At 33.7% G+C, this 18062-nt stretch overlaps 1 protein-coding gene and 1 long non-coding RNA gene across 2 annotated transcripts; both read right to left on the minus strand.

Annotated features, from left to right (window-relative positions):
- Positions 1-3387: 3387 nt before the first annotated feature.
- On the minus strand, positions 3388-5521 carry LOC149484693 (uncharacterized). The gene is made up of 3 exons (XR_016316289.1): positions 4963-5521; positions 4412-4547; positions 3388-3640 (listed from the first exon to the last, which is right to left on the minus strand). It is a non-coding gene; the product is annotated as an uncharacterized LOC149484693 (long non-coding RNA).
- Positions 5522-9809: 4288 nt separating this feature from the next.
- On the minus strand, positions 9810-16947 carry LOC149484694 (cytochrome P450 6B6-like). The gene is made up of 2 exons (XM_089700895.1): positions 15594-16947; positions 9810-9991 (listed from the first exon to the last, which is right to left on the minus strand). Exons 1-2 carry the CDS (start codon positions 16945-16947, stop codon positions 9810-9812), a joined length of 1536 nt encoding a protein of 511 aa, XP_089557021.1.
- Positions 16948-18062: the final 1115 nt, after the last annotated feature.

The raw sequence follows: 18062 nt of genomic DNA on the forward strand, positions 1-18062 counted from the left end.
AAATTAATTAGCATGATAAGCTGCTATGTGTCTACTATGTATATTAATCAATAATAATACAAATTATAGACGCTTTTTGAAATACAAATTTTATTATAATTAGGTAATTATGAGTTACATAAGCCAGGTGCAATAAGTTTAATTTCTTTTTGATTTTTTTTTTAATATTTATTGTATATATTCTCCTAGTCATATCACCAACAAAATAAATAAAAAAGCATGTCCCAATTGATCAGACATTTAACAGTCGATTCTAAATTTGTACATACATTTTTGCGATTAATTTTTATTTATTTAGAGTTCATATAAATACCGTTAATGAATGGATACGAAATTTCAGAAACATTCCCTCTCAATTATTCTATCTCTGCGTTATGTTTTTGGTTGGTTAACGACAATAATTAACATACGACATTCGTAATATTACAGCCTCATAATCTCACATTATAATCAATTTTACAGCAAGGTTCATACTTATCATATCAAACGGTTTCCGGGAGTAGAACGTAAACATAAACAGATCAAAAACTTGTTTCAAACATTTCGATGCTTTAGAAATGTCATGACATATTTTGCATAGTTTCGATTTTGTTCCATGAATTAATTATTCATACTACTTTTAATTCAATTTTAAATATAGATTTTACGTTCCTTTACCTAATGTTTTTGTATGTTTTTCGACGGTCTTTGTCATTGTTTTTATCCTATATATAACTCTACTACGATTAACAATAAATAAAATATTATAGCAGAGATATTTAGTACCAATATACCTACTCAAATTTACTTGTGTTTGTGCCCTGGCCCAAATGCCAGAACAAAAAAATGCCCGACGACGTTTTTATATCTAAATCTAGATTGTACCATGGACCAATATCTTGATATATATTGGTCCATGCTGGTACGCATAAGAAAGGAAAAAACGAAGCGCTTAGTGCGTATAATAAATATTATGTGGTGGGTGGAGACCAGCACGGCGTCGCGTCGCCCTATGATAAACAGGATAAGCTGCAGAGTTCATGTTATGCAGTTCTTCAGCATTCACCATGATAAATTCTGTAGAAAACCGCCAAACTGGCCACATTTCGGTGTTGTGCAAGACTTTGTAGTTTCGATGTGGTAAAGTTGTACAAATTGTATATGCTGTATTTAAATTGCAATACATTAAAAGCCCCTTATATATTAGACTTGTAATTTTGGTTTGCGTATATTCTGCTACTATAATAATCGAAGGAGAATAATTTTAAGTATATTGTGACAAGCACGTGACAAGTCTTAAATGAATAGTAATGAAAATTTGGCATGTTTTATATATAGGCGTTTTACTTTAAGGTATAAATCCAACAAAATGATTTTTAAATGTAAAATAAAAACTGGATTTCCAAATATTTAAATCTTAAACGATAGAAAATTTAAATTGAGTTACCTAATTAAAACTGATCTAAATTATTTATCTCATCCTTGTTTGAAGATGATCTTTTTGGTAAAAATTTAATATTGTGCAAAATATTAACTATATATATATATATATATATATTTGCTTTTTATAGATAAATCTTGAAGTAATTATATTTTGAACTGAAAATTAGTGGCTTATTAACTGAGCTGTTGTATAGTAGCACCATAATATCGAGCTTCGTGCACTGGTTTTCAATGACACCCTGTTAGAAAACCAATAAAATCAATGGAATTATAAATATAATGTAATTACATTACAATAACATTACCTATTACCAATAAAAAAAATAACAATACTATTATAGAGAAAATGAGAATTCATACGTCTTATGCAAAAAAGCATGTCTTCAGAAAATTTTTAAATCGAGTTAGTTAAAAAAAATGAATATAACAATCCATAAAGAAAATGGTGTCACTAGAGCAGGTTTATCTATATAATAAAACAATCAAATTGTTGTATAAAGTTTATACCTTGTGCAGTAGAAACAACAGTTTTGCAACGAATTACTTTGTGTGAGGAAGTCACATTTATGATCTCATCACATGGTTGTTAATGCTCGTTTGCCTTCAAATCTATACTAATATTATAAAGCTGAAGAGTTTGTTTGTTTGTTTGTTTGTTTGAACGCGTTTCATTCGGTGTTAGATAGCCCATTGATGAGCGAAGCAATGCGGGTGAAACTAGTTAATAATATAAAACAACTTCATATTTATCTCGAGACATCGCACCGTCCTAATACAATAATATAATATTTTGTTCTCAATATTAACTTTCGTTTTCCTCTACAATATGTTTAGTCGAACTAATAAAATAAATCGGGCAGATGAATACGTTTCTCTAAAAATAGCTTTTATGCTATTTCTACATATATTTGTATTATGCTATTTCATATTTGTCGTGACAAACAAACTTTTTTTCTTTATACAGACATAAAGTGCAAAACACAACAAAAATAATTTAAAAGATTATTGAAATATGATTTAACTGTTCATATAATATCTGTTAAAACATTTTGTAAAAACAATACTGCACCCATATAAATACCACTAAATGCTTGCGTAGTGTGTCAAGGATGCATCTTCGCGTTGCGGTAAAGGTTTAATTTTTTTAAGTTGAATTATGAAAACAATTTAACCATCTTTAACAGCAAAAAACTCGTATAACATTTTTGATAGTTGTGATATATCATTGCGGAAAATGATTAAAATATGCTTTAAGGCGACATACAATCATGCTTGTGCACCTTTTGGGCTACGCCCCCTGGGTGGAGCATAAGAGCGCGCGGGACGCTTCACAAAAATCCCCTCGCCACGCCACACAACTGAATAGATGACGGAAACATACGGAACTAACGGAGGTTCAATGAACTTTACTTATATTCTTATATTCGCGCGGTTAAAGCTGAGTAAAGCGATCCGGCAACGTCTTTTCGTTGCCGGGCCCATCGAAGTAGAAAAATCGACCTTTGTTCCTTTGCACGAAGGTCGATTTTTAATTGGTACAAATCTGGTTACAAAAAATGAGCTTGTGACTAAATTATTTTATGATGTAATTATTTGTTATTGTTAGAATTGTCGCTACCTACGTTACTAGCTTATTTGCAAATCTTTGTAAACAAATTTTATAGGTTTTCGACATGGGGACTTTACGTACAATCTTTATATGTATATAAAAATGAATCGCAAAATGTGTTGGTAAGCGTATAGCTCGAGAACGGCTGAACCGATTTCGATAATTCTTTTTTTTTATTATATTCCTTCAAGTACGAGGATGGTTCTTAATTCTTATGTAGAGAAAACGTAAGCATGTACCACGAGTGAAGCCGGGGCGGACCGCTAGTATGATAATAAAAATACATAATAGAATAATGCTATTTACGTTTGTTTTTTTTTACATTATTATCGGTTTTAAAAGATTTAAAAAACGGGTTTTTGTTTTTATATCATATTTATTGAAAAAAAAAACAATAATAGACAAAAAAATATTATTTACAATTTTGATTATTTTTGAATAAATATATCCGACATTTTGATATACTTAACATCAGATATTTTCGAATGCTGGTTTTGTTACCATTTTATTGTTCCAATGTTTATCTTCTTGATACGACTTCTTCTCCTTGTTCCGTAAATAAATATGTCTCTTGCCCGTTACTTTGAGCTATCCTTGTACATTGAGGTGCTGAAACAACCATAATAAGTTATAATAGGAGAACAATTAATTGATAATACCACGATTATTATAAAGATACTGTCATCAAAACTAGAAAAAATTGCACAGCTGTGTACGTTCCTTTGTCGCTTTATTATCCTAGCCCGTAATAAACTCGATTGTCGGCGTCTTACATAGCAAACTTTCTGAGAAAATCGTTCTTTTGTTTGCAAAATTTTACGGTTGACCGCAATTATTCTAACAATTAGTAAAAAATTTCGCAGCTGTGTCCGTTCGTTTATCGCTCTATTGTCCTATCTCGTAAAAAAGTCGGCATCATAGTTACATAACTACAAATTTTTCAAATATTTTTTATATAAAATTTATAAGTCATTATGCTTATGCATAATATGCAAATAGTATTCATACAAACAAATTAAAAAATTACTCATACATACATTCATTCGAATTGATATATGTATAAATAAATATCCTTTATCTAATCCTTGTCTTGGGATTGCTCACATGTGTATAGAATTGTTAGTAGATCAGCAATAAGCCTAAAATAGCGTGATATCTAATAAGTAAAAAATTACAATTACCGGTGCAGTGAAAGACCTCAACAATAGTTATAATACCATAAAAAAAAACAAAAAGTTATACGCAATAGGGTTGAAATAAAAATTGTTTCTGATCTCACTGGTAATTACCTACCCGTCAGTGATAACTTACATTAGTCTGAAATATTCCACTATCTTCAATCTTATGACTTATAAATAAATGACATAAGAATAAACTTACACAAAAAATTACTATGTGAAACTGTCTGAAGATCCACATCAGTTTCTGGTAATCATGGTTGGTCTAAAAGACCAACGTGTCTTTATTGCATCCTGGCTTGCAAGCTGCACATCGGATTTTTCGTGGTCGCGCTTTGCTATTAGAAATAAACATACATACACAAATCAGTAGTATATTTATTGGAAAATGAAATCTCAAAAAAAACAACTAAAACATTACCTATTTATACCAATAATAAAATTATAAATAAAAATAAAGACAGAGTGCATAAAATTATAAAATTTTGATTTGTGCGTTGCTAAATTCAGACTTTGTAAACATATATGTACTAATACAAAAATCATAAATAGGTAATGAAATCTCAAAATATGACTAAAATAATATTACTTATTACAAATAAAAATAACTATCAGATTTTCATTTATGCGTTTCTCAATTTAGACTTGTAAACATATACCTAGTAATTAAAATATTTGAAATTGAAATCTTTAGACTTGTAGCGACCGAAAGACATAATAAATATAAATAAGCATGATAAACATTAAACTTACCTATTTAGATTCAATAACTGTAGTTTCTTCATCTGCCTTCGCAACATTTTCTTCCTAATGTTCTCACCATCAATGTTTTGGCCACCAAAATTCACCATGTTTATGAAAAACTTTAGTAACACTAACACTAAATCACGTATGCGAGTAGACAACGGCACCGCGCGAAAAAGTTGTACAGGACTGCTCTCTAAGACGCGTTGGCGTCGACTAACAGGAGGCGGAACGGCGGAAGCGACCGGCCTGCGCGCAATTTTTTGCTCATAGTTTATAAATATATTTTTTTTAAATTACTGATGTATTAATTGAAAAATCTAATCCCGTACGTCCCTCAAGAATTGAATGGAAGTGGATGTGGATAAAGTTTCATTGATATTACTTTACTATTGTCCAAATGAAATTGATTCACCGTTTAATTTTTGGGCAACTTCACAACGTTTTTCTATCGAGGCAAATTTTGTCAATCGTGTTTCGGTTCCCAAACGTCACTAAACAAACTCTTCAATTAAATAAATCGATAAATAAAAAAATCTAATTCAAAGTTTTTGAAGAAAAAAATTAATTCTCCGTGCGCTCGAAACGTCTGTTTTGGGTCTCATTTCGCCTTAATTGACACTTAAAACAGTAAAGGGCAATGAAAATTAATCATAGTTGAATGATTACCATCAAATAAAAGGGAATCGATGGGGAAATCGATTTATGCGTAATTTCAAAAATATAATAATTCATTTATAATGGCGTTAATGAGTATGAGAATTTATATAATCAGATCTAAGATTCAATGTATCAAGTGTTATAAGAGTCAGTCTTGCAGAAAATACTTACCACCAGGATCTTTTGGTTTTTTGGCTTAAATTGTAGATTTTTGAACTACTTAACTATACTATATATACTACATAACTACTACTACTACTATATACTGTATAATATCTTAATTAATATAGAAGTTATTCGTTATGATGAAAAAAATGTTTGCTCTTGACTCTCCAAAACCTCTTGACCGAAATGTGTTATGCAGGTTTGTTAAATATTCCTTAGGTAGCCCCCGAGCTGAACATTCGATATAATAAAGGTAGGTAGTTAGGATTACAAGAACTTTATAAATTAATTACATAATAACAAAATTATCTCCAGTTTTAATGAGAGCTTTCTTTATAAAAATATTTATTTCGTTTTAGGTTAGATTATAAACACCAATCTTTAAGAATTTTTGCCTCATCTAATTTTTAGTCATTAAAAAAATATCCAAATATAAGTCTACTAGGTTTCCGCCCGCGGCTTCGCCCGCGCAGTCAAAGAAAAACCCGCATAGTTCCCGTTCCCGTGGGATTTCCGGGATTGCGTCATTTTCCCGGGATAAAAAGTAGCCTATGTCCTTTCTCGGGTATCAAAATATCTCCATACCAAATTTCATGAAAATTGGTTCAGTAGTTTAGGCGTGATTGAGTAACAGAGAGACAGACAGAGTTACTTTCGCATTTATAATATTATATATATAGTATGGATGTTAAGTGCTATTAAAAACATGAAAAATAAAAAGAATTTAGAGGACATTTTACTAGACTGCGCACTCGAGGCTACAGAGCGATTTATTTATTTATTTATTTATTTTGGTAATCCAACAGCTTTACATTTAACAAGACCACTATTTTGCTGATGAACTGAACAAATAGCCAATAAGGATTACAACATAATATCATTCTCAAGAATAGACTATAAACTAGTAACAATAATATTAATAAAAACATAACATAATGAGTGTGTGTGTGTGTGAGTGTGTGTGTGTGCGTGTGCGTGTGCGTGCGTGTAGGTGTGTGCGTGTGTGCTAGTGCTTGTTTAAAAAACCATTTATTTTAGATATTTCATTAGCAAAGCGTTGTTTAGAGAGTAGGAAAATGTCAGCACTTGTGTACTCTGCGTTGTATACACGCATAATGCGATTTAACACACCGTTTCGTGCATAATTAGTATTAACTTTAGGGATGTAAAATAAGTTAGTCTGACGCGTACGAAAACCGGGTACATTCAATTGCATCGATTCAAGCAATTCTGAGCAGTCAAGGTGGTTATTCCATAATGCGTGAAGCAACATTAGATCACTTCGTTTACGTCGTATTTCTAGCGGTTCTATTTCGTAGCGGACACAAGCTTCATCATAGCTGTCAAAATAAGTAAAGTTTTTAAAGCTTAAAAACCTGAGAAACGGGTAGCTGGGAGACCAAATACTCGACGCGTAGTCGAGTATGCTTCGAATATAGGCCGAATATAGAGATTTTATACAATTTATGCTGTTAAAATCTTTACATGATCGCTTTATGAAACCAAGTTGTTTATAGGCTTTATTTACAATGATGTCAATATGTTCCGACATAATCAATTTTGAATCTAGCGATACGCCTAGATCACGTACACAGTTCACTTCTTTTATCAAAACATCGTTTATTTTATATTCAAATTTTATTGGATATTTTTTCCTACTAAAAGTGATTTTTTGGCATTTATTAACATTTACACTTATACGATTCTTAATATAATATGCTGCCAGTCTATCTAAGTCACTTTGAATTAGGCGGCAGTGTTCGACAGATTCAATTCCGTAGTAATTTTTTTTATCATCAGCGTACATTAAGTAGCGCACGTGTTGTATGCAGGTAAATATGTCAAATAAGTAGGCATTGTACAGCAATGGCCCGAGAATAGATCCTTGGGGTACCCCAGATACTATGCCCACAAAGTCACTCTTAGCAGAACCCAAAACTACCGCCTGTGTTCTGTTTACTATGTAAGAACAAATCCATCTGTGTAGGTCACCTCTTATACCAAGTGATTATTATTATACCTTTGCGATACCTACAATATTAATGTATGAGTCTTCTTCCAATTCTAGATATAATTACCAATAGATAAGAATGGCTTGTTACAATTACCGTTTCACGATAAGTATTTGTACGCAAATTCAAATTCAAATTCAAATTATATTTATTTGCAAGAATGTAGTTACAAATTATAGATGTTTTTAATTACAATATTATGTGGCTAATACATTCTACCCATTGATTGGGTGTGCATCAAATTATATAACTGCAGGAGCACCTATTGTATATACTGAATTTATATAATAATTTGCGTAGCCAATAAGAACAAAGTAAATTGAATTTTTAATGCTACGTGTGCTACGTGGGTAGACATCACTCGAACCCAATCCAAATTGCTCAGATTTCCAATAATTTTAGTATCAACTTAGCCGTTTATCTTAAATTTATAGATTGATATTAATACTTTTAATATTTTTATATGTCAGAAGCCTTCGACTACGTGAATCACAACATATTATTGAAAAGCTCAAAGTATATGTTCTGTGATATTGAAACACAGAAAGGTATGATTGTGAGATTTAGAAACAAATAAGTAACGTCTAACGAAGTCCTACAAATCGAATTATGCCAGCGATGAATGTGGAGTTCCACAAGGTATATAGGGTCCACTTCAATTTCTAAGCATCTCATTATGGATCATGCATGCAATATTATTTTGAACTGACTTATAAAACAATAACGATAGCAAAACTTTAGATTCAGTGGTTTATTAATTAACTATCATATTACCTATAACCAAGGATAAAGTAACATAATATGTTACGTTTTGCCCACAAAAAATTCAGGCGTTTTGTTTAAAAATTAAAAATATAAATGTGCTAACATATTCAAGAGTTTGGTTTGATTTAGTAATAGAAACATCTACTTAATAAAAAAAGAAAACAACAGTTTGTGAAAAATGTTTAATTTTTAAACAACGCTCACAGATTAATAAACAATTTACAAATTAACACAGATAATACATATATTACGTTACCACAGGTACGTATAACACTAGACTATAATATTTTAAGACGGAGGTAAATTAATTAATACCTACTGTCATCTTATTTAACAAATTACCTTTCTCATTTTATTAACATAATTTAATTTTTTGTATTTGAATTTTTAATTATGTATTAACGACTCGGCCCAAGGACATCCACTGTTTCGGACTACTTTTTTCCAATTTTGATTTTTGATTTCATTGATTATGCAAAACTGTTAGATAATAATTAATTACTTTTTTATTTGCCTAGATGATCCGTGCTTGCTTGGTGTTAAATTACATGACAGTTATGTTAAAATATTATATAATATTAAGCAAAAATAAATAATATAAATATCCAAAATCACACAGGAATCTAACTTTCTAGGAGTTAAACTTTTTTCAAAACGTTTCAGTAGTAATAGAGATCCCATGAAAAGCATTTTCATGTAATATGTTGCTCTATACGAAATAATTATTAAGAACAGGCGTACTAATATAGTAGTGGGCTCGTGATATCTACAATTGCCCCAGATTTAATTTAGACCCCATTCAAAAATATACTAATAGAATACGAATGCAATCTAATATAATAGGTACATATAGTTTTACTATAACTATGATAACGATATTTTTACACATAATATTACTTATTGCATATTGTAGAAACATTATTATTATATCACTTTTTATAATAATTTAATTTATTTTATACCTACTTATGTTATCTAACTATATGCGATATACCTAATATTTTTTATTCTTTTATTCAAAAGAACGTCGAACCAATTATACTAAACTCAAGAACGACTGAACGGATATTTATGATTTTAAGTTTATTGAATCTGTCTTTGCTTGGATTAACTGATAAAATTTTGAAAAACTTATGATACGTCAACCCGGGCAGATCCGGGGCGAGTAGCTAGTACTATACTTCTATTATAGGAATAGTTTTCTTCGCACTAAATATGAATTACAACATTCCTCTCCAATACAAAATTAAGAGACTAGGAGACTAGTGCTGTCCTTTTTTTTAATACAAGTGGTAGACCTCCGGTAATACTTTGAACAATATTTGGTAAAGGGATAATTATGGGGTCTCTCCTTGTATTAGGAGCAGGCGTCACTGAGCATTTCGATAATATGGCTGCCAATCCGGCTATCGATTGAGTTTGGCCCAAACGCTCACCTGAAAACAAAAACACGCTTTCAATTAAGCCACTGGTAACATTTTAGTTTTTATAAACGAATAAATAACCCTGAAAATAACATTATATTTATGTATATTACTGACTAGCTGTGCTCCGCGGTTTTACCCGCTTTACCCGCAGTGCTCCGCTCCTTTTGGTCTTAGCGAGATGATATACCCTATAGACTTCCTCTATAAATGGGCTATCTAACACCGAAAGAATTTTTCAAATCAGACCAGTAGTTCCCGAGATTAGCGCGTTCAAACAAACAAGCTCTTCAGCTTTATAATATTAGTGAATGGTTGAAAATACTTTTTCTTCCTGGTGTGACGTAAGTGCTGGTGTACCACAAGGGGGCGTTCTATCACCTCTCTTATTTGCGATTTTTATAAATTGTGTTACCACAAGACTGACCTCACATTATCACCTATACGCTGATGATCTTCAAATTTATTCACAAGCCACTTTGACTGATTTACCTGAAGCTGTGAACTGTATAAATCATAACCTCTCACACATATCCGATTGGAGTAAATCTTTTGGACTGAGTTTAAATCCTTTAAAATCTCAAGCAATTATATTTGGCAGTCAAAGTCTCCTTTCTAGGATTAATTGGACGACTCTGCCACCGATTGCACTCGATGGTACTACTGTTCCTTACAGTAAATTTGTTAAAAATCTCGGTATCATACTAGATGAAACTTTGTCATGGTCTCATCAGATTAAAAACATAAGTTCCAAAGTATTTGCTGCCCCCTCTAGTTTGCGTCGAATGCGTAATTTGCTTCCCATTCCCACCAAAATTTTGCTGGCCCAATCCTTACTTCTGCCAATCCTTGACTACGCTGACGTATGTCTTACTAATCTAACTCAAGAACAACTTAATAAACTTGAGCGGTTACAAAATTTTGCTGTGCGGATCATTTATGGTCTGTGCAAGTATGACCATGTTTCGGAATTTCGGTCAAGACTTCAGTGGCTCCCCATCCGCCTCCGCCGGAATACACATATCCTTGCCTTTCTTTATTCCATTATCTTTAATCCCACATCACCTTCCTACTTAAAAGCTAATTTTGAATTCCTCGGCACTAGGAATACGAACTTACGATCAGCTGAAAATCTTACCCTTCATATACCTTCCCATTCTTCCAATTTCTTCCATTCTTCCTTTTCCGTTCAAGCAATCCGGTTGTGGAACTCCTTACCAGTCACGATAAGAAAAGCACAGACCCTTCACTCCTTTAAAAGTCAATTGAAGAATTACTACCTTCGCACGATCACTGACAAATCGTTAAAATAAATCTAAATTTAAGTTTTTCCTTCTATATAATTTTAATCTTATTGTAATATTAATGTATCAGCTTATGTGTCCTTCATTATGTATAATACTTTTCTATGTTTATTCTTTCTTCTTTCCTTGTCTTACTCTACTCTTTAATTCTTGCTCACTATATCTTTATCTACATCGAGTTGCTTGGAAGAAATCGCTCACGAGCGATAAAGCCGCTCTTTGTACATCTCTACTATAAGCTATCTTAACTATGTAACTTTATCACTGTGTATGTACAATAAAGAGTATTTCATTCATTCATTCATATTAGTATAGATTTAAAATGACATGGTGCTTTCTAATAAATATAATAATAATAATAATAAAGGCGTAGGGATGTGACGACCCCATCGCCCACGGTTGGAATATCTATTGTCTACGTGACAATAGATATTCCACCCCTGCAATAAGTCAACCCGCAGGACACCTTGTGGCGGGGTGTCGGGGAGTAGCGACCCCGCGAGAACCGAGTGCTCCCGGGGGAGACACCTGTCTTCATCTCCGGCTTGCCTTCACCGGCCGGTCGGAGTGAAGCCTGACGAGGACAGGACCCCCACCTCTGACTTGCCTTAACCGGCCGGCCAGAGTGGAGTCGCGAGAGCTTTTAGCTCGAAGGGTGGATGCGAATCGTAAGTGGCGAGTGGGCACGTGATGCTGGACCCTCAGAGAGCGCGTGATCGTAGTTTAAAGTCCAGGGACGCCTCTCCACTCTTAGCTGCTCGCAATATGTTGCCCCCTTGTCGCACTATTGCAGCGACTTATTTCGGGGGCCCATACAGTGAGAGGGCGAGTCACCACCTGCCAACATATTTTTACTTTCTTTTAGTAGAAAGGCAGGTGCCATAGTTTCCAATAGTCCCCAAATACCGGCCCATTTAACATCCCACTCCATAGCCCAGTTTATTTTGTTTTTAGATATCTCGAAATTGTCCTACATCGGCCGCGGACTGCCTAGGACTGTATCTCTATATTGCAGTCATGGGCAGGCTGCGGCTGGTGTCCCACAATACAGTAACGTTCTCTAAAGGGCCTCTGCGTGTTGGATCCGTGTCCCCATTAAGCCTTCCAAAGGACCGGGTACCTTCCTTATGATGGTACCCCAGTATTATGGAATGAGATACACATAATAATAATAATAAAGTAGATTTCTTGTCCTCCGTGCACTGGCTGCGTTTTGGTGACCTCTTTGGGGAAACCGAGGGTTTTGTCTGTGCGATACAGGATCAGGTGGTTAAGACGAACAATTATCGGAAGTACATCATAAAGGACGGGACCCAGGACTTATGTCGTATGTGTCACCGTCCTGGAGAAACTCTCCGACATGTTACTTCCGGTTGTTCCATGCTTGCCAACACTGAGTACTTGCACAGGCACAACCTAGCAGCTAGGATTGTCCACCAAGAGCTCGCTCTGAAGTATGGCCTTCTTGACGGAAAAGTGCCTTATTATAAATACGCGCCGGAGCCGGTCCTGGAAAATAACCGTGCCAAATTGTACTGGGATCGGCCCATCATCACAGACAGGACTATTCTAGCGAATAGACCTGATATTGTGGTGATGGACCTAGCAACTTCCAGGATTTTCTTGGTAGACATCACTATCCCACATGACGACAATCTTGTTAAGGCCGATTCAGATAAACGGCTCAAATATCTGGATCTGGCGCATGAGGTTGTCGAGATGTGGGGCGGTGTCTCTGCCAAGATAATCCCCATAGTTGTGTCCACCAATGGGCTGGTTCCTACCTCCTTAAAACAATATTTAAGGAGGTTGGATTTACCGGTGAAGCCCATGACAGTGGGGATACAGCGGGCAGTCCTGCTGGACAACGCTTGGATAGTCCGTAGGTTCCCCACTCAGTCGCTCTAGGCTCCGGCCGTCTGGCCACTCAGCCGGAGTTGTTCACAACACCGCCGCGAGGCGAGATACTTGCCCCCCCCAGTGATAATAATAAAAACATTTATTGACCACAAAACACACCACACAGATACAAAAAACAAACATAATTAAAAAAGAAAACAAAAAACCAATAGAACTTAAAAACTAATAAAACTTACTTAACCAAATAAAATAATATAAAAAACCTTATAACTAAACTTAAAAAATATAACTAAAAACAACAACAAAGAACTGTGTGGTAATGTCCATCATCAAAAGGGACTACTCAGTTAAAAGCTGTAGTGCCCCATAGGAACACTAACAGCACTGATTTTCAGGAGCCCCTATCGGTTGCGACGGTTGGAGTTACAGCTTTTTTTTTTAAATAGATAATATATAACTATATATGATGAAATAGTGATAAGTGTGAGATATATATGTATTTATAAAATATTTGTACTTACTACTTATATAATATAAGAAATATATGTGTAATAAAAATATATGTATAGAAAAAATAATAAATTAAGAATAATAAATAACTACAATAAGAAGTATGATATTATATACGTAGAGAATAGAGATACCTATACACATACAGCGGGTAGGGTTGCCAACCGTACTATAATATATAGTATTGTACTATATTTCGGGTCTGCGTACTATATACTGTTGAAAACATATATAGTACGCAAAAATACTATATTTTCAACACCGACAAATGTAACAAACAAATCCTTCATTAAAAAAAAATAAGAACGCGCCTTTTAATTGCTAAAATGGCTAGTCATATAACCTATTGCGCATAATATAATATATCATTGATAAAAAATGATCTTTTTATTTATATTAATCTAAAAATTGAATGTGACAAAGCATATGACACTTCATTACATAGTATTTAAAACAAAGTTGCTTTCTCTGTCCCTTTATCCCTATGTATACTTAAATCTTTAAAACTACGCAACGGATTTTGATGCGGTTTTTTTAATAGATAGAGTGATTCAAGAGGAAAGTTTTAGTATATAATTTATTATGTTTTAGACAAAGTGGGAGAAGCCGCGGGCGGAAAGCTAGTTTATTTAAACAAAAAGCTGTTAGGTACACAGTGCAAGAAGTGCAAAAATATAGTTTTTATAAAAATAAATAATTAACAAATTATTAAAATATATTTGTCTATTTTTTTTTTGTTTTTCCCATAAAATACTATATTTTTTTTAAATGTACTATATTTTTTACCCCTTATTTTGGAAAATACTATATTTTGATGATGAAGTGTTGGCAACCCTAACAGCGGGACACATCAACGGCACTAAGGCTGGTACAGCGTATTTAATAAATGTTTTTTATATTTAAATCGAAAGTTTGTAATACTTTTTACTTCAGACAGGGGTGGTGGAAGGTTGTTCCAGCACTTAGTGGCGCTGTATGTGAAACCGCCTCTAAATGATGCAGAGTGGTGCATGGGTATTGATAGCTTTATGCTGGCAAATCTGGTTTTTGTATGGTCGCTTCGTTGACCTAACCAAGCTAATTTTTTATATAGATATAATGGTATTTTTTGTGCATTAAACCAAATAACAAAGTAGCAAAATGTAATTGCCTACGTCTATCCATATTTAAAATATTGGCGTCTTTAAGATAGGGACTGATGTGGCTTCTAGGTGGAACGTTCCAGCAATATCGTGCGCAGGCATTCTGGACGCGTTGTATTGCTGTTCTAGTACGGCTAAGCAGCCTAGGGCCATATACAGTATCCGAAAAGTTAAATTTCGACAATACAAGAGAATCACATAGACGGATACGTAAATTTAAATTTATATATTTTCCTATTTTATACAAATTTTTTAACCTATAAAAAGAATTAGAAATAGTATTATTTATATGTTTTTTGAATCTCAAATTCTCGTCAAATAATAAGCCTAAATTCCTTGCCTCGTGTACACGCTCGATTAAATTATTATCAACTACTATTTTGGGATCAAATTGCTCAATCGCTTTTACCATCTTAGGGCTTCCTAGAAGCATAAATTTGGTTTTCGATTAATTTAAAAATAAAGAATTACTAACGGACCATGTAAATACACTATTTAAATCCGAATTAATTTGGTTTATGGCATTTTGTGTCTCATTAGGATAGCAAGATAATATGTACAGTTGTATATCGTCAGCATACATCTGGTAATTGCAATGTTTTATGCGTGACACTACATCGGCACTGTACAGGATAAATAATAGAGGTCCCAATATTGATCCCTGGGGAACACCCCTCGATATACTTTTGCTACGCTTTACTCTTACGAAGCAGTCACATAAAAAAATGAAATATCGTACAGATAAAGTTAAAGCATAACTGCATAAAGTGTACATTTATGTAATTAAGTTTCACTTACCAATACACATTCGAGGTCCTGCACCAAACGGGAAATAAGTGTATCCCTCCTGTGATCCAATGTCATTTGATAAAAAGCGATCTGGTAAATACTTATCAGGACTCTCATAATATTTAGGATCCCTGTGCACCCCCTGTATGGGAAGTATGATCAACACACCCTTGTCTATCATCGCATTTATTTCAGGAATATAGTATGGCTTCACACATTCACGAGTTAGAAATCCTCCCGCAGGTGACAATCTTAACGTCTCCTTCATCGCACACTCTAAATATGTCATCTCTTTTACAGCTTCGAAACTCAGTCGGTTGTCATGTTTTTCTAGAATTTCGTCTAACTGTTGCTGAATCTTTCTCTGATAATCTGAATTTTGCGACAGGTAGTGCAGCGTACAACTCGTCACGAAAGACGATGTCTCGTATCCAGCGGCCAAGAATACAAACGCTTGAGCAGCAATTAGTTCATCAGTGATTTCTAATGTAGCTGTAGTAGGCTTGCCGTTGCTTTCAGTCCGTTCTATAGATTCACAAGTGATGGCACCTTCCTTTTTGCAGTCAATCATAATGTCCATAAAGTCATTCCTGCCAGACGGTGTAAAGTTACGTTTTTTCTGGATTTCTTTCACTAATTTAATTATATCCTCTTCTACTTCGGGTAAATATTTCAAGTTTCCGAATATTTGCGGTAAATTATCTTTTAAAACCATAAAGAATATTTCTCGTACACCAAATTTAAACAAACGTTTACTGAGATTTCTGAAAGCACATTTGTGGTTGTTTATGGAGTCCACGTTGAGGCCGAAGCCGCAGCTGCCTATGACGTCAGTGGTGTAGCTAGCCATTAACTCTTCTGCATCGAAGATCCCATTTTCTTCAGATATATCGACAGCTTTCTTTTGGAGACGCATAGCAACTTGTTCGATTAGCGGATACATTGCACGAAGCTTCGCGCTGGTAAAAGCGTGCGTCAAACGTTTTCGCAGCGAGCGCCACAGATCCCCATCCGCAAAAAATAGATTCCGGAGCATTGGCTCTTCATTGTGAATTTTTAGGCCTCGAGAAGAAAAGTATAGAAAATCCGTGCTAAATATCCTCTTCAATATTGCGGGATCTCGGACTAAGAGTATAGGCTGAGAAGATCGAAACGACCCAATGACTTTTTCCTTTGGGTATTTTTTATAAACATCTTCAGCCATTTGAGCTGGACTTTGCTTCAGTAAATAAATGTCTATAATGCTTCCAACAAAAGGATATGGTGTAATATATTTTATTCCTTTTTTTTTCCAATAATTGAAATTTTTGGTCAAATTTAGATAAAGTAGGAATAAAGTCAACGACAAAATTATCCATATCATCTTGAATGTTACCAAACAAGTGCTCAAGAGTGTTTGAGATGAAGAAATTGTCGAAGCGCCTTTAAATAATGTTTATTGTCCATATGTATAATTTATAATGCTAGTATTCTTTATATACTTATTTTATAATGTGCCCGGTAGGTATTCTAGATGCGTTTAAATTTTGTATTCATTAACACACATTTAGGCGCAAAAACGTCGTGTAACTTTTTTCAAAACTAATTTTAAATTGCATTATTCATGTTTCTGCTCATTATTACATGCTTTGGTTTGATTTTTGCAGTCAACGACTTCAAAAGCGTAACAATAAAGTATCTCTATTATATTTTATTTTCGGTTAGAAAAAAATTAATGATTAAATTTTGGCCTTCAAAATGAAAAAAAACATTTTAAGTAAATTTTGGTCTTTATGTTTTGAAGGCGGTAATTACTACATTTTTTGTGTTATTCTATTTATAGGATAAAATATAATAAATAAAAGGTATTTAATTTGTATAGACCCTTATATACCTTAGGTACATTTTTACCTTTTGACAATACTCGAATAAAGACAATATTTTAAAGAATGGTTAGATCACACATATTATACACTAGCTGCTCCGCGCGGTTTCATCCCCGTAGCTCCACTCCTGTTGACCGTAGCGTGATGTTATATAGAATATAACCTTCCTCGACAAATGGGTTATCTAATACCGAAAGAATTTTTTAAATCGGACCAGTAGTTCCCGAGTTTAGCGCGTTCAAACAAACAAACTATTCAGCTTTATAATATTAGTATAGATACTACAAATATTTGAAGTAAATTGTTGCGTAAGCTCTATTTTAATATACAATCGAATAATAAATCTGCAAAACTAGAAAATATTGTCCGTGGTGTCGGCAGATGCAGTCGCAAGCCTCTCAAACTTGTTCTGTTTAAATGTCAACAACTATTATTACCACCTCCAAAGAGGTCAGCGGGTCAAAGAATCATCTGCAGTCGCGAATCTTGCGCTTTTGAACAGACTCTATGTCATTTTCTATTAACCAATGTATGATTCATTTTTTGCTATGTACCTAAGCTCACCAATTGCAAAAGTTTTTCTAATTTCGTATTTTTTGTATATTTTGTCACA

The sequence above is a fragment of the Colias philodice genome, chromosome 11 (genome assembly GCF_061535455.1).
Source record: "Colias philodice isolate Cphi_HAF_F1 chromosome 11, ilColPhil1 Martin Lab GWU primary, whole genome shotgun sequence".
Classification (NCBI taxonomy): domain Eukaryota; kingdom Metazoa; phylum Arthropoda; class Insecta; order Lepidoptera; family Pieridae; genus Colias; species Colias philodice.

Coding starts and splice junctions, on each gene's coding strand:
- LOC149484694 (XM_089700895.1), bottom strand. CDS start 16,947: ATGATATGGATAATTTTGTCGTTGACTTTATTCCTACTTTATCTAAAT. Junction 9,992..15,593: donor AGGACCTCGAATGTGTATTG/GTAAGTGAAACT, acceptor TTTTGTTTTCAG/GTGAGCGTTTGGGCCAAACT.